At 45.0% G+C, this 24,087-nt stretch overlaps 1 protein-coding gene across 1 annotated transcript in view; it reads right to left on the bottom strand.

The window, feature by feature from the left end:
• MARCO (macrophage receptor with collagenous structure) overlaps nucleotides 1–23,762 on the bottom strand; it is a 27,593-nt gene extending 3,831 nt beyond the window's left edge. Inside the window, exons 1-16 of the mRNA XM_006868741.1 lie at nucleotides 23,636–23,762; nucleotides 21,290–21,391; nucleotides 20,243–20,473; nucleotides 18,925–18,960; nucleotides 16,860–16,967; nucleotides 16,736–16,780; nucleotides 14,333–14,377; nucleotides 13,936–14,043; nucleotides 11,189–11,287; nucleotides 11,044–11,079; nucleotides 10,552–10,650; nucleotides 10,398–10,460; nucleotides 4,214–4,258; nucleotides 2,998–3,096; nucleotides 1,689–1,733; nucleotides 905–1,081 (exon numbers count right to left, since the gene is read on the bottom strand). Of these exons, the coding sequence (XP_006868803.1) occupies nucleotides 905–1,081; nucleotides 1,689–1,733; nucleotides 2,998–3,096; nucleotides 4,214–4,258; nucleotides 10,398–10,460; nucleotides 10,552–10,650; nucleotides 11,044–11,079; nucleotides 11,189–11,287; nucleotides 13,936–14,043; nucleotides 14,333–14,377; nucleotides 16,736–16,780; nucleotides 16,860–16,967; nucleotides 18,925–18,960; nucleotides 20,243–20,473; nucleotides 21,290–21,391; nucleotides 23,636–23,762 (1,465 nt within the window). The remainder of the gene's footprint in view (nucleotides 1–904; nucleotides 1,082–1,688; nucleotides 1,734–2,997; nucleotides 3,097–4,213; nucleotides 4,259–10,397; nucleotides 10,461–10,551; nucleotides 10,651–11,043; nucleotides 11,080–11,188; nucleotides 11,288–13,935; nucleotides 14,044–14,332; nucleotides 14,378–16,735; nucleotides 16,781–16,859; nucleotides 16,968–18,924; nucleotides 18,961–20,242; nucleotides 20,474–21,289; nucleotides 21,392–23,635) is intronic.
• Nucleotides 23,763–24,087: the final 325 nt, after the last annotated feature.

Here is a 24,087-nt window from a genome sequence, read left to right as displayed (position 1 = left end):
GTCCATCCGATCCGCCATCTTGTTTGTTCTCCTCCATCCAAATTTTTAATACTTAATCCATGCACTATTTGAAAACGCCTCCTTGCGGTCGCTGTTATCAGTTTCTTCCCTGCTCATTCATGATTGCTGTCTCTCTTTTTGCTTTCACACCTTTTTCACTATGTCATACCTCTGCTCGAGGGCATTCCACCTCCCTCAAGCCCCCTTCTTTCTGATAGAATTGGTTTCAGATCAAGAATTTGATTATCATATGATCAACAGGTTTATGAAGGAAAAAGGTGCATTTTAAAGGACACAGATTAAAAATCAGAAATGTGCTTTGGGGTGGGGCAGGGGCAAAGAGCATTTAGGGAATGGAGACAGGAAAAGCCAGTCTATTGTCTGTCCCTGTACATCAGCTTTCATGGCTTATGAACTTCTTTGTTGAAAGTTGGAATTTTTTGCTGAAAGACATAAGGTCAAGTCTCTAGCATTCCAGTATAGCTTCCCCACACTGATTTTACTGTCTTTTGTGGGTGTCTCTCCCCACCTTCTCCTTACTGATGGCCACAGCAAAGATGCTTGGCAGCTCATGCTTTGACTTCCCAGATAGCCTGCATCCATTCTTCTAGGCCCCACTCCAACTGTCATTTGGAAGACCATCTCTCACAAAGTGGTCCCAGATTTTCACAGACATTAGCCTAGGCCAGAACTCAAGCCTCTGTTATCACTGATGGAGAAATTAAGACATCATTCTGCTGGGGTGGCCTGGATCCCTGAGCTGCAGTACTTTCCAGTTGCTTGAATCAATGCTCTGTTGAACCACAACCACTCTGAGCCATTCACAAGCAAAGTCTCAGTACCCTACTAGTGAGAGTGGGCCAACTCAGCAACTTAAAGAAGTCCTTGGCAATGACTCACTTACCTTGTGCTCCGTTGAAAAGCGCTATCCCTGAGGAGTAACCTAGCATGCGGCAGAAGACGGTGGCATCCAAACTGTCCCAGTCATCATCACAGATGGTCCCCCAGAGGCCATTGTAGTAGACTTCAGCACGTCCTCGAGTCGCAGTACCAATGATCCTTACAAGTTGTTGGGACTCACCTGGGTGAGGAAGCACGCATGAGAGGGAAGGCAACCACCTAGGGCTTGGTCTTCGTACAGATATTTTCTTCTTACTCTGAAGAAAAAGAAGCCTGAGCTGGATCTTAGACTAGTGCTCCTTTGTTTTCCTCAGAGTCTGGAAGATCCCCCATCACTGCACCAACTCAACCTCCAAGGTAGACTCTACACACCTAGGTCTGTGGTGGGATGTCAGAGGAGTGCTGCCTCTGGGGCATGCGGTACAGGCCAACATACTAGTCTTCCATGTCTTGTGAAGGAAAAAAGAAAACCTGAGGAAGAAATGAAGCCACCAAGGAAATGAAGGAGAGAGAATGGAAGGATGAAGGAGGGAAAGGGACAGATAGAAAGAGGGGGAGGGAGGGAAAGAAGGAAGCAAGCATGCAGGCAGACAGGTGGCAGGAAGGACAGAGGGAACACTATTGCACTGTGGCTGTATGCCATGGGTAACTTTATTCAAGGGTCAACCCATTAGCTTTCCCTGCAAATAAGAAATGTCTTTGAGACCCAGGACATCTTCCTCAAACACACAATTTCCAAGTACAGAATTGACTTTAAATCACCAATTAAAAATAGGAATAGCAATTACCTTTTTGACCTTTTTCTCCCTTTATTCCTTGCTGCCCAGAAGATCCTGTCATGAGAAGAAAAAACAAAACCCACAATGTAAAGGAAACCAAGCCTAGTGGTCCCTTGGCTTCCTTTGCCAGCAGTGAGGAGGATGGTGGAAGGGGTTGTCTAACAGTTAAGGTTTCGTGTCATCTTGACTGGGCCAGGATCCTCAGTGGTTTGGCAGTTGAGATGGAGTTATCCCCCATGAAGAGATGTAATATAATGTAATCAACTCTATGCTGAGGTCTGCCATGAGCAGACAATCGATTGATGGGAAGCTTCCATGGAGGTGTAACCTGCTTCTAATATATTGGAAGCTCAGGTAAGGCTTACTTGCTCTCTGCTGGGTATTGATCTTGCATTTAGCTCATCCTCCAATCTCTGGTTCTTTGGACTTGAGTCAGTGACCTGCTAATCCTGGGAGTTGGCAGCAGCCTGCCTTCTTACCTGCCAGACATGCCTGCCTATCATCTGACCTGCCAATCTTGACTCATCAGCCCTGTAACAAAATGAGTCAGAAACCTCCCACCTGACACCTTACCCATGGACTTGGGACTGACCACTTCTACAACTGTATGAGCCATTTCCTTGATCCAAACTTCTCTTTACAGTTATAACTTCACTGGTTTTGCTTCTGTAAAGAACCCAGCCTAGGACAGGTGGGAAGAAGCCAGCTTTGCCAGGGCAACTGGTATCTTAGGGACTGGGTCTGCCCTGGACTACAATTGAGAAAAAAAAATTGCCTTAGCTACAGTAGCACTTTAGCTAAGTTAGATTGTCATTCTTAGCTGCTGCCAAATTGGCCCCCAACTCGTGATGATCTCATATACAAAAGGATTGGATGTTGTGATCACATTTTACTGACTGATTTTTTACAAGTAGACCACCGGCCTTTCTTCCTATTTTTTCTTAATCTGGAAGCTCTGCTAAAGCTTATTCAGCATCACAACGACATGAAAAGCACCGTTAACAGACAGCTGCGTATTGGTGTGGAAGAGGAGAATTCTACCACTAAGCCACAAAGTCACATGCTCTCCAGGCAGGTTGGTATGGAAGCATCTCTTTCATGAAAAGATCCAATCACGTATTGAAACTGTTGGCATTTACAAGTCCATTCAACGATCTCTCTGAGCTCCAGGGCTGTGCTCTATTCACGTCTGTGTTCTCAGTGCCCAGGGTACTGTCAGCTGAATCCTGGAACTTCTACCTGCCTGGGTTCTGAAAATCCTTGTACCCTTAAGAATAGGGCCTCTCCTATGAAACCACAAGCCAGAAACAGCACTTACCTTTCATTCCTGGGTTTCCTTTCTGGCCAACCTGTCCAGGTTCACCCTTGGGGCCTGTCAGTCCTGTGTTTCCCTTTTGTCCCTTCATGCCTGTAAGACCTGGACAGGAGAGAGACCACCTCCATCAGGCACTCTGCTCTGATTTCCCAAGGAGAATCCAAAGGCCTTGCTGCTTATCCAGTGAACTGGCCTTAAAATCTAGATCCCCCTGACTCCCCCACGAATGGGTAGGTTGAATGTTCAGCCTGTCTTTGGTCCAGCTAAGTGGATGATGTGACTCCCTGCTCAGTGCTGATGGAGACCAGGCAGGTGAAGAGCCAGCAGGATTCCAGAGGTGGTTGATATTCATCTAACATTTATTGTGTGGAAGTCCTAGACATGTTGAGAGAATATACTAGAACGTTTCTAGGTGTTAAATTCTCATTTAATAAAATAACAAAAACATCGAGCTGATGAGAACAAAAATGTGTTCAAATTGTCTAAGAAATGATGCTTTAGCACTCAACTGGGGAAAGGCTGTTGAAAGACTGGAAAAAGTACAAGATCAGTAACCAACTGTTAGCCAGGGCTCAGGAAACAAGGATGATAATATCAGCCTAGCTAGAAGGAACAGGCAGGGGGAGAAGAGGCTGGAGGGTCCACCAAACCAAACCAAATCAAACCAGTTGCCATAGGGTCCCATCTGTGTCAGACTAATGTGTGCCACAGGGTTTCCAGTGACTGATATTTTTTAAATAAATCACTTTCTTCTCTGGTGCTTCTGAGTGGACTCAAACCTCTAACCTTTTGGTTGGTAGCTGAGTATATGAATTGTTTGCACCACACAGTAACTCCTGAGGGACCACAGAAGAGGCAAATATAGATCACAGCAGATTTAGAAAAGCAGAACTTCCCACCACAGTGGGCACGGGAGAGGGAGCTCAGGAGCTCTGTGGGGCTAGCTGCACAACCCGGAGACCCAGGTGCATGTCCAGCTCCCCTGACATTCTCTTCTTCCTCATCACGGTGAGGGGCTAGTTTTCCAAAGGAAAACTAGTTTTCCAGGTTCGAGTGACAGGATCTTAAAGTATGAGCTTCAAATGGGTTTGGGCATGACAATTTGGGGTGTAGTGGGGAGGTCATACACCTGAACATTCAGTCACTAAGCGCTGCCCTCTGAGTGTGCCAGACTCTCCGGTGTTTATTCTGAGAAATTAAAATGAAGCCAGCTCTTTACCTGGAACTCCTGATTCTCCTTTGGTTCCTGGCTGTCCTTGAAGTCCTAAGATCAAAACAACAACAAAAAAAGGGGGCATGAGGGAGAAGATAATAAAACTTAGATATTATACACTTTTAATCTTAGACAACCTCTACCTTTTGTCTGATTAATGCAGCCAGAAAGATACATTGGTTCTCCAGGATTGTTGAAAGGTTCTTTAGTAGAGAATAAAAGGAGACAAGCTGTAGATGAATGGGGATCTACAGTGGTGAATTGGGGTGAAGTAGAAATGTAGTGGAGGCCTATTTGGCTTAGACGGACCCCACACCCACCGACTGGCCTTCTCTATCCAATGGTCACCTGCCTTGGAATCTAACTGCAATCCTATTCTTTGATGCTCCATTTTATTGGAAGATAACCAGGAGATACTTTTGAAATAAATTTTTCAAAATACTGTGGAGGGACTCAGTGGTTACAAGGTACTTTGGGGACCCTCACTCACAGTAGATACCCCATAAATATTTGTTGACTTATTTCAGCGCAGTCCTCGCAAACCAATAAAACCAAACCTGTCGACATCAAGTTAATTCTGACTCACAGCGGCCCTATAAGACAGAGTGGCACTGCATCATAGAGGTCCCAAGGCTGTCATCTTTACAGATCTTTCTCCTGCAGAGCGGCTGGTGGGTTTGAACCACTGACCTTAGTGTTAACAGCCAAGTGCTTAACCACTGTACCACCAAGGTCTCCTTATCTGGTCCTCAGAGGTGGCTGAAGGTTCCTACCCAAGTCCAGAAAAAGCAATAATAATAACTAGAATAATTCATGATTATTCCATTTATAGTTCTAATGGAAAGGATTCTTCCAACCTTCCTTCTGCCCTTCCTGACTTCTTTTCTTTTTTTCCTTCCTTCCCTTTACCTATCTATCTTCATACTCAAACTTTCATGGAAACCCATTCTGCCCTCAGCTGTCTGCTAGTTCACTCTGGAATCTGTTGGTTTAACAACACCATGGTCTCCTGATTTGAAGTACCTATATTGACTTGATCCCGTAAAGATTTACAGCCTCGGAAACCTTGTACAGGGTTGCTATGAGTCACATAACCACCACCAACCACCACTCACTGAGTGGCTCACTAACAATCCATCCAGAGTCTGGGGATTACTTTACTGCAAATCAAGCACCCTAACTGGATTCGCTCCTGCACATTGCAGTAAGAAATTGCTGAAAAATAAGACCTAGAGATGCATTTTATAAAGAAAATTGATGCTGGTATTTCTCTCTTAACAAACTTACTTCCCCTGGGTATTCACAAATTCACTGAGCTGAGGGGGCTCAAAGTATTTATTTGTAAGGGTTTTATTTAGAGAGATGATGTCTCCCCCAACATGCCTTTGCATTGCTTAGTGTTTAGCTGGTGCTCTGATGAAAATCTTATACTGATCCTGCTCCAAGGGCAAATCGTTTCTATCAAGCAGAGTGCAGTAGTAGGTACCTGAGTGTATCTAGACGGCCGCTCACAACTCACAGAGAAGATAAAAGCCCAGAACAATAAATGCTTGTCCATAGTCACTCAGGTAGTCAGTGGCTAGTGGCTAGTCTGACTAGAGGGTCAAGTCTCCTGACGCTGAATTAAGTTTATGGCATTCTAGCATATTAGGAAACTTCCTTAAATGCTATCCTGACTTACAGGTGAGTGCCACCTGAAAAAAAAAAAAATGTTATTGTTGTTAAGTGCCATTGAGTCTGTTCCAACCCATAGCAACCCTGTATAGGGTTCCCAAGGAGTGACTGGTGAGCTTGAACCACCGACCTTGTGGTTCAAACTGACTTTGCAGTCCAGAGCATTAGTCCACAGCAGCACACCAGGATTCTGTGAAAAAAATTTGGATTCACATAAAAATTGACAAATTGTGCTGTGTGGCAAGAGAAAAGAACATGGGTTGTTGTTGTTGTGAAGTGCTATCGAGTCACTTCCGACCCATAGTGACCCTGTATAGGGTTTCTGAGGAGCAGCTGGTGAGCTTGAACCACTGACCTTGCAGTTCAAATGGCTTTGCAGTCTGGTGCATTAACCCACAGCGCCACACCAGGACTCCAAGAAAGTGGGTAAGGGGGCATATAATTGGGATTTTTATAAACACATCTCTCCACCACTCCTCTGTCGTTTTGTCATACTGTGGTGGCTTGCATGTTGCTGTGATGCTAGATGCTATGGCACCAATGTTTTAAATACCAGCAGGGTCACACATGGCTGTGGACAGGGTTCAGTGGAGCTTACAAACTAAAACAGACTAGGAAGAAGGAGTGGCAGACTTCTTCTGAATGGTTAGCCACTGATAACTTTATGAATAACAGCAGAAGATTGTCAGATATAGTGCCAAAAGATAAATGCCTCAGGTTGGAAGGCACTCAAAGTCTAGGGAAGAGCTGCCTCCTCAAAGTAGAGTTGACCTTAATGGCACAACTGGAACAAAACTTTCAGGACCTTCATTTGTTGATGGGGTACAATTCAAAATTAGAAGAAATAGCTGCAAACATCTATTTATAATCAGAATGTGGAATGTACAAAGTTTGATGTAGGAAAATTGAATGTCATCACAAATGAAATGAAATGCATATAGATTGATATACTGGGCATTAGTGAGCTAAACTGGACTAGTATTGGTCATTTTGAATCAGACAATCATATAACTTACTATGGCAGTCTTCAGAGAGACAACACCATGAATCTGAACTTGTGTGTTAAAGCTGCCATGTGTTGGATTTGTGTTATAGCAGCACTAGGTAATGACTTTTATGGATTATTTTACAAATAAAACATCTGAAAATACAGATTTAAAATCATTTTGAGTTCTTGCACTTTGCTCTTGACACAAGAGAAGATAAAAGGACAGAACTGTCAGAGTTGTGTTCTATTTTAGACATGAAGGGTCATTTAGATGTAAAATTTCAGATCCCTTTTGACACTTATACTTTTTGGCTGCATCTGAATCATTAAATCTAGTAGAAGTGGTAGGAAAGAGAAATACCATGATCAACAGGGTCAAGTGGAGTCATTCCTCATTGCCAAACAAATTTTACTTTTCAAAGTGGCTGAGGTATTCAAAACAAAAATTAATTTATTCTTTTGTAATCATTTGAAGGAGCAAAGGTCAGAAAACTGATAAATTTGGGGAAGTTCTGCAAAATCCTGTTTCTAACAGATGAAGGAAATTACCATTGGAAAAAGTTCTGCTTTGAGTGACATACTTAATAAACTGAGAAAACTGATACATTTGGGGAAGTTTAGCAAAATCCTGTTTCTAACAGATTAAGGAAATTACCATTGGAAAACGTTCTGCTTTTAGTGACATACTTAATAAACTGAATTTCATCTTCCCAATAGAAAATAGGAGTCCTGGTGTGGCGCTGTGAGTTAATGCGCCAGACTGCAAAGCCGTATGAACTACAAGGTTGGTGGTTCAAGCTCACCAGTCGCTTCTCAGAAACCCTATACAGGGTCGCTATGGGTCGGAACCAACTCGACGGTACTTCACAACAACAATAGAAAAGAAGAAACCCTAGTAGTGCAATGGTTAAATGTTCAGCTGCTAATGGGTTGGGTGTTCAAATCTGCCAGCCTGTCCATGGGGTAAAATACCTGGTGTCTGCACCCATAAAGTTGACAGTCTGGGAAACTCTGTGCGGGCAATTATACTCTGTCCTATTGGGTTACCAGGAGTCAGAATACAACAGGAGAATAGAAGGAATTCCCTACTTGTCACCTTTAACCTAAGACGGCTCCTCTCTCTCAAGAACTGCAAGAAAGGTGACACATTCTACCTGAGTTGGGGAAGTGACTGCCCACAAACGTAGGCAGTTTGGTGATTGGGCCAAGATTTATCTAGCTATTGTGAGGTACTTTGTAAGGTCCAGGTTGAAACTGAGGGCAATTCTAACTTCTCTTCAATCATATACTCTGTGTTTTTTGTACAACAAAATCTGGAAAAGTATAGATTTTGGAATAAAACTTTGGGGCTAAATCCCGTATGCTAGCCACGAGGCCTTGAGCAAAGGGGTTTGCTCTCTCTGAACCTTTCCTTCTTCAGATATAAACAGTGAGGATGATGAAGCTCACTTTGCTGGTGCACTGATAGGTGAAATAAAATACCGGGGGCAAGTTCAAATAGTGCCTGGCCAGAAGAAGAATCATGACCTTTTACTTTTATAATTATTTCATAATAATAAGGTCTAGCTGTTATCTAGGTTAAGCCAACTCATGCCTCTTCTCGGTTTTCATTAAAACCGTTAGAAAGCCTTTTGAGAGATTAATGATTTTATTTACAAAATGGGAAATGCATGAGTTTGAAAACCTGGCTTGATATAACCCAAACTGGATAAACACTATAGAGCCTTTGGTTTGGGGAATACCTATGTCCTGAAATTGATGAGTCTACATAATGTCCCATCATGACACGACCTGGCTTTCATCCACCACCACCACCCCTTCTGCCAGTTCAGAATTTGTCAAATCCAACCTCTCCAAAAGCTCATTAACCTGTGACTTCAGAATGCCATATGAACTTGGGTAACATGGTGACGATTGGAAGCTGCTCTCATTATGCAAGCCCAAGACGTAGAGTGCAGAGCAAAATTCCCTACCTTCAGATACTGGGAGACGTAGTGGGCACAGTGTGCCTTGTGGATAAAATCCTGATTTACCAACAGTATTCTTGCTTAGTCAAAAACCATTATTTGGCAATGGAAGAATTGCCTACTTTTAACAGGGATGACAGCCATCAACCCTATGAAACCAAGCAGAAAACACAGGGGTAAGAGAGTTTCAGGTCCCAAAGACAGATGGACCTTAAGATCTGGGACAAGGGAAGGTGGAAGAATAAGATTAGAATTAGCCTACAAGACAAGGGAATCTGGCCACTCTACCCAGATGAAACCTTCCACAAGGCAAAATCTTGCTAGTGGCCTTCCAGTGCCATCTACATGGGACCATTGCACACACACACAGTGAGACTAGACAGATGGAAAGGACAAAGAGAAGGTGTAGGAGGGACTGTACAGTCTATGGCTTCTGACAGCATTTAGAAAAACCCCAGAGCTCACAGATCCAAAGTCCAAGCAAGGCCTACCAGGAACTGGCATAGTTCCTGACCTTCCCCTACACCCCAGACTTCAGGGACACAGCCTTCATAGAGTTACCCCTCACTCCCCCAGGAGTTTCCAGCTCTGTTCTCACTCTCCAGACTTCCCGTCACCACCACCTGGTCAATGTCCACTAATACATCAAGATTCAGGTCAAGGTCTCACACCATCCCTGCATTAGTCTGCCTTTTCTCGACCTCTACGACTTGGACACATTTGGCAACTCTCTGTGTCTGAAACATCTAAGAACAAAGTAACACTTGCTTAAAGAATGAATGAACCAACCAATCAATCAGTTCATCAATTAGAACTGGGCAGGACCTGCCCTGCTATGGGACTGTCTTGCTGCAAGGAATGAGGGGATCCAGTTGTCTGCAACAACGGTGATCCTATACTCCTTCACAGAAAGGGGTCTGACTGGACTGTTCAGCAGATAACTTTTTCCCAAAACTCTGTCCTCACCTACCAAATCCCTCCTGACCTGAGTGGCATGGGCAGTCCTCCATGCAAATGCCTACAATAGAGTGTGCCGGACACAGCCTGAGACCATCTGTCTGTCTCCTGCACTAGCCTTATGTCTGAGTGCAGGAACTGGGGATCAACACAGTATCCTAAAGTTTCTTGCCCATTTGAGCATATTACAGGTGCCCAGGATATACTCGGTGAGTGGACAAGGTTAGCACATGATTTATGGTTTACTCTCTGTCAGTTTAGTTAGTGTGACTCAGCCTTCTGGGAATATGTGCAAGATAGTGTTTTGAGCCTGTAGGAGAGAGTGGAGACCATGCAAACCACTGAGAGATGAGGAGAGAGTATAGGTGAGTGTCCAGCTCTTTTCCTTAACACTGGAGATTTGGTCTTGGCATTTGAGGTCTGGCAGGAGTGTTGAACAGCAAAAGAAAGCGTTTTAGAGCCTGGGATTGGGGCACCTCAGCAGAAGAATTTCTTTCTGAAGCACCAGAGAACCTTAGAGTCCAGAACACCTGAGACCCTTTGCCTTCTTCTAATGTCCATCCTGGACTCCAGCAACCCCACCCACCCCACCCCACCTCTGTACCTGTGTCCCCTTTGCTTCCTTTTACACCTGCAGCTCCTGGACTCCCTGGATTCCCTGGTGGTCCTGGAAAAGAGATGCCACAGTGAGCATAAGAGCTGGGATAGGTGGGTCTTCAAGCATTTCTCCTCACCCACCTCAGGGCCAAGCAACTCACCTATTAGCCCATTGAGACCAGCGCGGCCAGGCTCTCCCTTCGCACCTGTGAGTCCCACCAGGCCTGGAGGACCTGGAAGACCTCTCACTCCTTGTTGTCCTGAAAGTTAAGCAGCAATTGGATCTGGCCCCAATTCCCAACACTGAGGCAAGAACCTCCCAACACCTTACCTGTCTTCTTAGTAACTTTAAAAATATTTCTCTTTAGAAACCATGAACTAGCTCAATTAGTGGGAGGCAAATTGTAGGGATACTAGCAATTTATTAGTCTCTTCCATTCACTGCTACAGAGTTTGGGACTTGTGGATTGAGTAAGGAATACCCACTAATGACACCTCTGGGTGTCAGGGTGGGACCAGGTTTATAGAAACTCCAAATGCTGGTAAGAATCTCTCTAGGTTAACATGATGCGGATAAAAGATGGTGGTGCCAAAAGATGATATTGCTAGGGAAATGGTAGTTAGAAGGATGCCCAGATGCCCACAGTTCTTACCTTCATCACCTTTGATTCCAGGATATCCAGCCGCACCTTAAGAGGAAGAAGAATTTTTAGGGACTTTTGCTTTTCTTCTGGCTCAGTTGGTCAGAAAACTGTGATACTTACAGGTCATTGTGTCTGAGATTGTGTGTCCTCTTACCTGGTGGGCCTGGTTTCCCAGTGTCACCTTTCATCCCAGGGTTTCCATGGGGTCCCATGGCCCCCACATCTCCTTTCATACCCACGTCCCCTTTGGTGCCTGAAAAGTCAAAGAGTCACAGTCAGGTATGGGGAGAAACACACCCAACATGGGTATCCAACTCTGACACCCCAATCCCACCCAAATTCCAAAATCGAATCTCCTTGAGCCTTCTTATGATGCCTAAAAGTGGTGTTACGCCCCTTGCCCCAGAATCAAGACATCCACACATGAAGAGGTGATGAGGTGATGGGCATGACTGGCAATAGCAACATGGTCAGCCAAAGGTCCCAGAGTCAGACTCTCAGCGCTCCACTCAGCACCCTGCTCCCTTGGAGACGGACCACACCTCAGACTCAATCAGTGTGGCCAGGGTCATTGTTGTTGTTGTTAAGACTCATAGCGACCATGTATAAAGTTTCCGAGGAGTGGCTGGTGAGTTTGAACTGCCAACATTGCGGTTAGCAGTATGGTGAGTAGCCTACAGCACCACCCCAGGTTCATTTTAGTGTTTGCATTTTTGGAATTTGTTTTTAAAGCCTCCTAAACTCAAATCTGAAGTTTCCAGAAAAACAGATCCCAAATATTAAAGAGGATAGAAGCACTGAGAAATTGATTGAGAGACAGACATATTCCAGCATCTTGTATTTTTTTCTGCCTGTGGTTCAGACACAGACTTCACCTGTTCCTAAGGTTTCAAAATGTCCACTTATCATCATTAGCATTCGAGGTACATCCCAATCTGTTCTCTCCTCAGTTCTCTCTTACTCCCTCCTCCTTTGGTACCACTGCTCAGTGCATCCCAGTTGAGGGAAGCTCTGCACAGGGCAAGACTGAGCAACTCCTTTCTACAAAAACTTCAAGTTTGGTTTTCGAGTGGTTTGCATGTCCCTCCCCAGCCACACTATGCCCTTAGGCCATCAAACTGGTTAAGATGCATTTTTTGCTTCATTCTAACATTTTTAGAACATATGAAGTGTAGAGGAATCTAGAATGATGGCAAACTTCTCCCCAGCTAAGTAGAAAAGGAGAAAAATGGTCTGAATACAAAAGGGACAGGAGCAAATGCTTACAAAAGTTTCTGCATCTAAACTTGGAAGACATCTAAGTAAAGTTAGGTGCAAGGCTTGAGAATGAGATGCTTGGAGATGATTTGGATAGTTGAAGAATGCTGGCTGTTTGATGGGAGACAATACAACCATAAAGGGCATAGTTATAGTTGGAGGCCAGTGCTTGGCCACTGGGGAGAAGGATCAAATGACACTTATTCTGAGAGACTGGGAATTATTTCCTTGTAGGAATTTGTTCTGCTACCTGTCTGTCAATTTGATGTAGTGTAGGGACTTGCATGTTTATGTGATGCTACAATGAGACTACGCCATCAGTAGTTCAAACACCAGCAAACACGGTTAGCAGGTTGTAGTGCAGGTTCCAGACTAAGATAGGTTAGGAAGAAAAGTCTGGCAATCTTCCAAAAAATCAGTCAATGAAAACCTTATGGATCACAACTGTCTAATTGTCAAAATCCACTGCCATCAAGTTAATTCCCACTCATAGTGACCCTATAGGAAAGACTAGAACTGACCCCATAGGGTTTACACAACCAGACTGCCACATGGTAGCTAACAACAATAACAACAGACATTGTTGTTGCCCTATAGTTCTTGGCCACAACCATCAAATTATGCCCACTGCTTTCTCGTCTCTATGAAGGGCTGGGCCAGCATCTGTGTTATAACTTCTATGCCCCTATCAAAGGAGACAACCTTGGGAAGGAAAGCAGGAACATATCAGTGAAAGCTCTGGGCTCTAGCTCCAACCATGGTGTCATGGTTCCTTCTGACTTCAGAACTGTCCAATCAGAGCTAAAAGGAGCAGTAAGGAGAGTAGGTTCATTCCCTGGGAAAGACTCATCCCCTGAGAGTAGAACTATGGTGCCAAAGCCACGGTTTACATGGCTTTGTAGAGTTCATATACTGAAAGGTGGTTGGGCAAGCAGAGAACTTAGGAGAGGAAATTTGGAAAGAGGGAAGGGTAGAGTCCTGATTTCTGAAGAACTGAAACTGTCCATTTCCTCAGGCTGACCAGAGCATTTCCATATATGACTTAGGGTGTAGGCACTATGACCTCCTTGTGGCTTCGAGTGAGCGTGGGATGCGAGACAGAATGTCTCTGGCTCAGAGGGCAAAGTGCTGGAGGACAAAGACTTGGATGGCAGCCCTTTCTCTTGGGCTGGCGGAGCCTGAAGAAATCCTGGAATTCCTTCCCCCATCTGCAGACAGAACTGCCAGGTGTCAGCTTTGTAACAATCCTTGGCAGTCAGCTGTCCAAACATTTGCCTGATGTAGGAATCCTCTCTTCAGCACTACAAAAAAATAATTCTGTGGCCTCAGTAAGTAGGCTCTCATGATTTCATCTCAGGCCAACCCATTCTTAAACCATCCTTCTTCTCTTACCTCAGCACATAAATGGTCTTCATTCTTCTGCTGGGAACCACACAAACTAGCTTTTTTTTTTTTTTTTCCCCCCAAATATCTTAGGGTGGTTGATGTGTCCCTGCTAAGGGCTCAATTGTCAAAGACACACATCTGGGGCCCCTAGGACATCTGCAGACAAATCCTGCCCTGCCCTCTGTGTACACTGAGTAGCTCTTACATACAGAGTGAGTGCATCTCCCAGCCAGCACAATACCCTCACCTCCACCTTACCTTGGAGGCCCCTCTCTCCTCTGTCTCCTTTAGCTCCACTTTCCCCTTTTGGGCCAGTGAGACCTCCATCACCTTTGCTGCCCTTCTCTCCTTGAGGTCCAGGTGCACCTATAAAGAGAGGCTAGTGAGCTGAATTCCTCCTGTCCTTGCTGAGGACAGGTTCCTAGTCAATGAGGCAGGGAGCATTCTGAGGAGATGTCAAGAGGGGTCCCAGAGGAAGTAGGGAATGTCTTGGCTCATGTCTTGGACCGTCTTGATGAGGTTTCTTGGACCCAATTGCTTTCTTCTCAGAAATTAGTCTCAAGAGGACTGTAGAGAAGGTGTTAACTCACTTGGGACAGGGTGGAGCTGTGGAGAGGGGATATATCATTGAGTGTGATGTAGAATGTGTAGTTACCAGTGGCTCCTGGCTTCCCGGCAGTACCCGAAGGTCCTTGGAGGCCTGTGGAGAAGGAGAAGAGAGTTCAGTCACTGTGTGCTGGTCCATCAGTCAACATGCTAGACACTAAGCCCAGTTCCTGTCCTCAGAGTAAAGCAGAGAGATCGCCCCCTGTCTGTCACTCTGTCTCCCTTTTGTTTCTCAGTCTCTCTCACACACAAACACACATGCACACAGCAGAGCCCCTGACATTCTTAGGAAGTGTTGGCTCTGTTCCCAAGGGTGGAATAGTGCCTAGGAATGACATGTTATATGGTAGTGGAAGGATGGCTGGAGCATTGGTTTGAATTGTAGCTCTGCACCCAGCAGTCTGGATGACTTTGGAAAAGTCACTTAAGTTTTCCGATGTAAAATGGGCCAGTAATTAACATGTGTATAATTAATGCTCCATGTGGTTATTGTTAGATGCCATTGAATCAATTCCGACCCATAGCGACCCTGTATAGGATTTCCAAGGAGTAGCTGGTGAGCTTGAACCACCAACCTTGCAGTTCAAATGGCTTTGCAGTCTGGCACATTAACTCATGCGCCACACCAGGACTCCATACAAGAATGGAATTCAGAAATGATGACCTCTTCTACATGGCACAAGACTTGTGGCTTATGGTGTGGAGGAGATACTGGGTACTAGGTATCTGTATGGATAGGAGGCATCATGGACAGATCCAGGGGGGATGGCCAGAACAAAATATTGAGTGTAAAGGGAAGTGGGGGATCCAGGAGGGAGAGTAAGAAAGGAGATAAGAGAGGATAGAATGATCGTGGGGGGTTTAAGAGAGAGGCCCTACAGGGAGTTTCTGAATTATGTGGCTCTTCCTTAGTGTGCCATTGGTACCCGGAGGTGGGGTGGGGGGCTGGGGTAGAAAGGAAAGGCCCAGAGATGGTTCTCTGAAAAATATGCTCCCAATTGAGACCACTGTAGCCTTCTTTTTTTTTTGTAGCCTTCTTTTTAAAATTTGATGTAGGCATTGGTTTACAGGTACTATCTGGTTAAAGAAAGGGTTGCCCAAGTTGAGTGGGATTGTTGGGAGTCATCAAAGCTGGCAGATACAAATGGCCACTGGGATGTTGAAGACAAGAGGAGACTTGGGGCTCTGCTCCAAAAAAGTGAGGAGCTGCTTTGGAAGGCAGCATGTCAGGTTGCTGGCTTGTTTTCTCAAATGGGACTCAGAGCACCAGGTCTGGTGAGTTGCCGGAATCTTGGAGGCTTTCCCTTTCTCTATGGAGACAAGAGGAGGGAGGAAGACCCATTCCCTTCTCGAAGGGTTGGGGCCAGCTTCCTGCTGTGTGTGTGTTTATGTGTGTGTACAAGAGTGCGTGTGAAGATGCCTGTGCAGGCATGAGTGTGCTTGCTTGCCTACACGCATGAGTGCTAGTGTGTACATGCACAACTCTGAATATGTATTTTCAGGAGTGTGTTCAAGAATGATTGTGTGTGGTATGCACAGATGTGGGCGTGAGTGTGCAAAAGTGTGTGTGTGTGTATGAGTTACACATATGTAAGCAGTATCCAAGTACACGTGTGTATCGTAGGGCCAAGTATGTAAGTATTCTTCAGAACACCATGCTCTCTCTGCACCAGAAACTCTCCCCACCCACCAGTCCCCTACCCCACTCCATGGCGAACCTCTGTGTCCCCTTCCAAATTCCTGCTGGAGACTTGTAACAATAGACTCTTTGGGATCCTTTCTATTAAATTCTCTACAAAATTCAATTCCTCAAAAAAAAAAAAAAAATTCTATCCTAGCAACTTTGCTTTGTGGATCTATGACATTTCTGTCACTAGGGTTGTTTTCTGCCTCGGTGGCCTGGAAGCTTAGAAACTCCTTAATAATCTTGGAGATAGTTACTTTGTTTATTTCCCTTTCCTTGCAAATATTCCCATTCAGTTGCTTTTTCTCTGTTGTTGTTGTTAGGTGCCACCAAGTCAGTACTGATTCATAGCGACCCTGTGTACAACAGAACCAAACACTGCCCAGTCCTGGGCCAACCTCACAATCGCTGCCATGTTTGAGCCCATTGCTGCTGCCACTGTGCCAGTCTATTTCACTGGCGGGGGGGGGCTCTTCCTCTCTCTACCAAACATGATATCCTTCTCCAGTGACTGAAGTATGAGAGATGAAGTCTGGCCATCCTGGCTTCCAAGGAGCACTCTGGCTACACTTTGACTCTGAAGATCACGAGGAAAATAAGAACACCACACCTCCAGCCCCTCCCAGCCCTACGGCTGTCACAGCCCCTCCTGATGAGCAGCACTCCTGGCACTCTTCAGCATACCCAAGGCCCCCCACATGATGGGTGCCCCTCACACAGGCCCATCAGGACCACTTATAGAAAGTTTGCTGTTCATTCCCTTCTCACCTGCCTCTCCTTTGATTCCTGGTGGGCCTTGGGGTCCTGGGGGACCTGAAAGGAAAAGGAAATTCAGAAAGTGGCCTGTACAAAGAGAAGCATACTAAAAGAGCCAGGAGACAGAACCCTGTACTTGAGGCTCCATTATATCCTGTAGCCCCCTTGGCTCCCTTCTCAGCTGGTGGGTCCAGCAGGTCAGGGGTTCCAGGGATGCCTGGGGCACCCTTCTGACCTGGGAGACCTGAAGAAGAGGGGCAGAGACAACACTAACTCATCAGAGTGACAAGTCACTCACTAACTGTCATGACCATTCATTCAACAAAGGCTCACTCAGCATCTAAAGTGCAAGAAGATAGAACTACTCCCTGCAAGAAGCTCATGGCCTAGAGCTCAAAACAATTGTATGAGAGATGGACTCGGACAGAACTGGGTGCAGATATTAACACCACCCTTCTAACTCTAAGACCTGGTGCAAGTTACTTCATCACTTTGAGCCTCAACTTTATCAATAAAATGGGGTGAATGTAGCAGTTGACCCCCATCTTGGAATATACATGCACAGGCTCTGGGTAAATGGGAGTATCATGGCTATAACTTGAATAGATGGTTTTGTAGACAGGAGCGCAAATGATTCCCACATGCGTTCTACCAGGGGTGGGTGGGACTGGGCTCCTTGTCCTCATATCACAAAAGAGGAGCATGAAGTCCTGGGAGAAGTAGAGACAGAATCTGAGAGAGATGTGGAGAAAGAATTGGAGATCTTTTACATATTAGTGCAGAGGAAGAGAGTGTGTGTGCTTGACATGCTGGGGAGCAGATGGGCTGTGTCTGGTCCTAGAAAGTTCAGCTGGGGGTAAGTGATGAGCAGATTTTAAAGATTACGGTTGAGAAGTAGTTTAAACATAGGCCCTGTCATTAATGTGATGAAAGTTGTTGGAATAACCTCTCCTTGGAGCAGAGGAACCAGCATGCGTCAATCCGGCTGAGTAATAACAGTACTTCAGCAAACATGGCAGCAAGTAAGAAGTCGTAAATAACAATAACAAGTAACATGAATGTGGGCTGGACAATGTGTCTTACATTTGATTTCTTTTGCCCTCACACCAATCCTATGAGGTGGTATTATTAACTCTATCTTATAGAGGAGGACATAGAGTGCAAAGCCACACTTGAAAAATTATGGAACCAAAGAATTCCATGCTAAAAATCTCAAGTGCATTTGTTTTTAGGGTTAAATTCAATCACTGTGCTGTACTGAATGCAATATAATTGTGAGTGAAGTGAGTATGTGTGTGGTTGTGCATGTGCATGTTGTATAAATGCATCTAGTACACATGTACATGTGTGTAAGCATGTGTATCTGTGTGCATACACACACTTATGTGTATGTGGTGAGGAACAAGGAAACGCAAATAAGTCACAGTTTTTTCCTAAGAGTTGTTGGTGTTACCGTGTAAAGTGTTTCTGAGGAGCAGCTGGTGAACTTGAACCGCTGACTTTGAGATTCAAACCAACCTTGTTGTCCAGTGCATTACCCTGCAGCACCCTACCAGGCCCTGTCCTCAGGAAGCACCTGCTAGACCAGACATTTTTTTGGACATCATCTCACTTGAGTCTTGTAGCAGCTTTTTGAAGTGAGTAAAATTACCATTATTCTCTTCACAATTAGTAAGCATCAGACCTAGGATTAGACTCAGGTCAGTCTGACCCCACAGCCTTCTCCTTCCATTGTGTAACACAACTTCACTCTTGTCATGTTCTAATCATCCTCTGTAAGAAGTAAGCCGCACATCCATGTAAATGATGCATGATAAAGTGGACATTTCCTTTCAGAAGATCATCACTAAGTATCAGATATGCTGAAAGGAAATGGCCTCTGTTTGCAGCTAGGACATCTGGGGGAAGCTGAGGGTGTGTGTGGCAGGGGATGGGACTTGGACTGGCCTTGGAAGGTGACTGGGGTTGGGATGGAGGGATTAACCATTTTAGGCAAAATTGTGTAAAGACAGAGAAGCTAGGAGTCCAAGCATGGTCAGGACACCTGACTGAGGACCAGTGCAAGTGGAGGAGACTGTGACAACCAATGGAAGGTAACCTAGGGTCAAATGTGGAGCCCAAAATGGCACAGCCAGGGGTCCCTTCACCGGGGCTGAAGTTATGCTAAAGCAGTGGATGGTTCTTGGAGAAAGTGAACTTACCTGGAATTCTTTGTTCACGTTTGGCCCCGAAAAGTTCTACAAGAGAAGCACATTAGATGAAGGCTGAGTGGGAGGCATCAGGACTTTGCCTCTCCCAGAGAGCACCCAGGTTCTATAACTGAAGGTCAAGCACACTCAATGTGGGGAGCAAGGGCTTTAGATTGCTGGGGTTTGAACAACAGGAAGCCTAACTCCTAGATGTTTACAAGAAAGTGCCCTTGGAAAGAAGCATATGTTTAGTTGTAACTTGTGGTTAACAGTCCAAGAGCTGTCAGTCCTTCAGAGCTACAGATTTTTGGAAAGAAGATTGGGATGCCCTGAGTATCCCAAACACTGAAAGAAAACCGAGAAGTCAAATTAGGAGGTTCTTGAGGTTATGTGAAGGGCCTCCTCGTGTTGGTGGAAAATTAACTCCTGCACACTCCAAGGCAGGGAACGACACTTGTCCACATGGAGTGTCCACTGACCTTGACATTGGCTGTCCATCTGGCCCACAGCTGTCAGGCCTTTCTTTAGTTTCATCCCAGCCTCTACTTTCATCACGGGGAGGCTGCAGGCTCTACTCTGGAGGGACTTGCTCTCCTGGACCCTGTGTCTAGGACTTACTCTGGCCAACAGGACCCTGGACATGACATCACTGTGCTCAGTCCCAGATCACGTCATACAGATAATTTAGAGTAATGAACCCTGGAGCTCCCAAGAACAGTGTGAAGCCCGAGCAGATAGGTCCCTAGTCTAGTTTTGTCCAAATCAGCTCAGGGCTAAGTTCTTTCAGGTTTCAGTAAAGAGTGCAGCCCCACCATCCAAGCCTGCCTGCTGCCACGCAACAGTTCTAGTTGTCCTTTCACCTCCAAGATCCCCACAGTGTCTGAATTGGCTTAGGACTCTGCACTGTTTTCTCTCCAGTCAGCAGTCTACATAAGTGTCAATGCATGGAAGTGATCCTAGGACTCAGCCCAGGCTTTGTGTCTTATCCAGCCTCCTAAACATTCTGGATAAGTACTGGACTTCAAGACTCTGCTCTAGCCATGTCTAGTTGCTTCAGCCTTAGGCCCTCAGGAATCATACTTTGTTTGGATAGGGTCCTTGGTTTTTAATCTGTCTCCCAGATCCTGGTCTGCAGCCACCATGTTCTGTCCTATAGGAATCCCACACCCTGCCTTGGCCCCCTGAGTACCTGACCAGGTCAGGGTGTTGGAAGCCTCCCTTGACAGGGTAAGGGGTTCAAGTCCAAGCAGGACACCTTGCCTAGGAACAAGCATCTCCTTCTTTCCCACCATTCCCTGAGGAGACTTTACCCAGAGGGCAGGGGCCAAACCTGGGTTCTGAGTGAAGTTGTCCACTTGTTGTTGTAGATGCTGCTGGCTGCTTTGGATTTGTAAGAGCTGAGCCTGCAGGTCTTGTAGTCTATATCTGTGAGGCACACCTCCAGCCAGGTGTGGGCGGTGCAATGACTGTAACAGGGAGAAGGCCGGGCTGTCCTTGGCAATCAGTGTGTCATTGAGGAGATACAAATTCAGGATCTGGAACTGCTCCTGCAGGTTCAGAACTAGACACCCACCCCCAAACATTCCTTTAGGGCCCTTTTTGAAGTTTGAGGCATTTGAGCATATATCCTTGATGTTCTTGTGTCTAACTTCTATAGGTCCTGAATATGAAACTCAGATTTCACATACTGTGAAAACTTACAGGAGCACAGAGCTTTTTCTGCACCTTAACCAGATGAACTCCACACTCAGGCTAGCCATCACATGTCCCCAGAACAGTCCTGCATGACTGTACTGATGTGGCCCCTGCAGTCACAGTCTCCAAGCTTCATGCAGTTCAGACTTTAGTTCATGCTTTGGGCATGAATGCATGACAACTAGCATGGATAGGCAGGTGATATGCTAGTCTACCCTAAGTATGTACCAGAGGTCCTCATGTGTGGCTTTAATATGCATGTGATATGTGTTGACAGCAACTACACAAAACGTTCTTAAGTGACTTCAGTGTCTGCTGATGGAATTGTTTTCTTAACATTTGGACCAGGAAGACTTCAACAGTAAAATCATATTAAAGTGAACACTCTGATCAATGCAACTTCTTCCTGTAAGATGAATGTGGCAGAACACTTATGAAATCACTGCACATTTCAGCTCATATATGTGCTGGCTTTCTCTCTTTCTCTCATATACACACACACATACATATACACTTCCTTTTCTTTGCCCCCCCCTCCCATCACTGTGACTGCCAGGTGCTGTGAACCCTGTTCTGGAAGCCTGGCAGCCATGGCTCTCTCCAATCTACCTGAGTGCTGTGCCAGGGACCGACCGTATCTAGTCAGAGCCAGAGGGAGCCAATGGGACCAAGGATGCATTACCTTCCATCACCAGCAGCCCCACGCCCACAGTGAGCAGAATCAGGTAGATGGTCATCAAAGCCAGAAAACAGTTCACTCCACATTTCTTCTTGGGTTTGGGATCTGAAATACAACCCATGCAGAGATGTACGCAGCAGAGAAGACAGTGCTGGTGGCTCCAACCCATGCCAGGGAGCATACTTGTGTGAGTAGAACAGGAAGACACCAAAGACCCATCCTACCAGTTTTCTCCCCAGCTTATTCCTACAAGGCAGGAGGTTCTGTTGTAGGTCACTCATCTGTGCTTACTGGACCAGGTGACAGTGTAAGGCTCTTAGGAGCGGGCATTGCATGGATCTTGCTCACTGTTGATGAATGCTGCTCACTATATTGATTGGTCTATAGTGGACTCTCAAGGAGCTCTGCTGGCATAGTCATTACGAGTCGGGTTGATAACCTCAAGGTCAGCAGTTTGAAACCAGCTGTTCCTTAGGAGAAAGATGAGGTTTTCTGCTCCCATAAAGATTTACAGCCTTGCAAAGAGTCAGAACCAACCGACACCACCTTCACCACCATAGTGGACTCTCAGTATGTTTTTATTGAGTGAACTAATGAATTTAAATGTTTAAGTTTCAAAACTCCAGGAAGAAGAGGATTGTCCCTATTGTATAAACAATGAGTAAAGCTTGGAGAAATTGAATAATTTATTACATTTTAGCATGTAGATCTGGAATTTATGTGCAGATCTCCAGGTTCTTTTTCTTTAGAAATTTTCTTTATGAAAGTAAAACACACTTAATATAATTTTTTCCAAACAATATAGAGGAGCTTTAAAAGAATCCATAATTTTTCTTCAACCTCTTGAGGTCTTAACTTCCTGAGGAAGCTGTGTTTTTTGAGGGGTTTCCTCCCATTGTTTTCACTCATGGAACATTTCAAACCCATATACATGCAGATAGAATTGGGCACTTTCCTTTTAATTTTACAATTATAAAATTATATACATAATACAGTATGTTGTTTTTTTCAATGAATAAATTTTTTGGACATATTTGTACCTCTAGTTATCTTTGTAGTGAAAAATTTGACATTATTTCTAATAATTGTCTAATATCCATGGATAATGGAAATAATTAGTGTTCAATTGTTAATGGAAATGTTGAAGGTTCAAGTCTACCTGGAAGCATCTCAGAAGAAAGGGCTGGTGATCTACTTCTGAAAAACTGTCCACTGAAAACCGTATGGAACACAGTTCTACCTACTCAGATACACACAAGGTTGTCACGAATAGAAGTTAGCTCCATGACAATTATTTTTAATATCCTGAAGAGGCAAAAGCCACAACTCATTCAACTCTTTTCCTAAGGATGAACCGTGTTAGTTTGAAGAGCCAGAGAAAAGACTGCAGAGAACATTTTCCCAGAGTTCCCCACTCCAATCTTTCCCTCACTAATTATCTCCCTGTTTGGGGCATCAATGCCAGGACACAGCCTGCAGAAGGTTAAGCATCTATTCTATGACAGGCATTTTACCAGCACTATCTCTTAACAACAACAACAACAATCTCTAAACCTCACAGCAATGCTGAAAGTTTGATGTTATTGTGGAGGTGAGACCTAGGGTTCAGAGAAGTGACGTAACTTGCTCCAGGTGATACAGGTAGAAAGTGATCCCAGATCCACTTAACTCAGCTTGCCTCCTTAGCCTTCACTGACTGCTACCCAAGAAAAGCCCAGTTGAAATGAGCCGCAAGGTAGAGACCATAAGTGAGCAGTCTAGGGCAAGAAAGGCTGTGGGAATGAAGATGAAGATGGGTTCTCAGTTGATTGTTCTGATAAATGCATATGGACCATAAGTCTTTTCTCATTATCCATGTGTTAGGCCTACTGATATTCTTTCCAGCCACCTGTAGAAGAGGACCTCCCTACTTGATTGTTACCCCAATAGCCAGGCATACCTTTGAGCAGCACCTAGAGGAGTGGTTTTATTGGTTGCTTGGCTTTTTGGTTTAGTGACACCTTGGCTAGCATTGATTGTCTTCCGCCTTTGCCTTTCTCCGAAATCCTGACTCACACGGCAGTTCTTTGATACACAATCAGGCCAAGTTGCTCTCCTTCCCAGCTTACTGTCCTCAGAACATACCAAAGTTCACTCCTGACACACGAAGACTTGCTGTCAGTCAGCTTTCCTGAGGGAACTTCAAGATCATACCTTGACATGACCCTCAGCAACTGTGAGACCAAGTCTTGTCTTTTCTGACTCAGAGATTGGGTGATGCATTTCTCTGGCTGCACAGTTCTTCTTCCTCTCTTTACATGACTAATCCCTACTCATCTTTTGGGAGTATAGTAGAGTATTCCCTGTTACCACATATCTTCTCCCCTGAAGTGGGGGCCCTCTTCTGCTTCTCTACATCACCCAGAACTGAGCCTATTTGTATTTCAAACTCCCCCAGATATCCTGAAAATGTCTTGAACTGGATCTCCAGCACCATTATGGTGCCTTGTACACAAGACTTGCTGGACAGATGATGACCGAATAGAGGAATCAATGGATGGCTGAAGTGGTTTGTGTGCTGGGCATGTGAAGAGTTTGACACAGCAAAGCTGGAAGTGTTGGAAAGTCCTGGAAATACAAATTAGGACCTTCCATATCCATATACCCATCCTGGTGAGGAAGAATAACACACAAGGGAAGCCTCACATTTAATGCAAGGTATAAATATGCTCTCATAGGTAGCACTGAACTTGATGAAACAGCATGTGATGGCAATGGGAAGACAAACTGCTTCAAAGACACAGGTACTATAGAGGTTTCGG

This window comes from Chrysochloris asiatica, unplaced genomic scaffold (genome assembly GCF_000296735.1).
Source record: "Chrysochloris asiatica unplaced genomic scaffold, ChrAsi1.0 scaffold00123, whole genome shotgun sequence".
In the NCBI taxonomy this organism is placed as follows: Eukaryota; Metazoa; Chordata; class Mammalia; order Afrosoricida; family Chrysochloridae; genus Chrysochloris; species Chrysochloris asiatica.
This window is presented reverse-complemented; position numbering and strand designations above follow the sequence as displayed.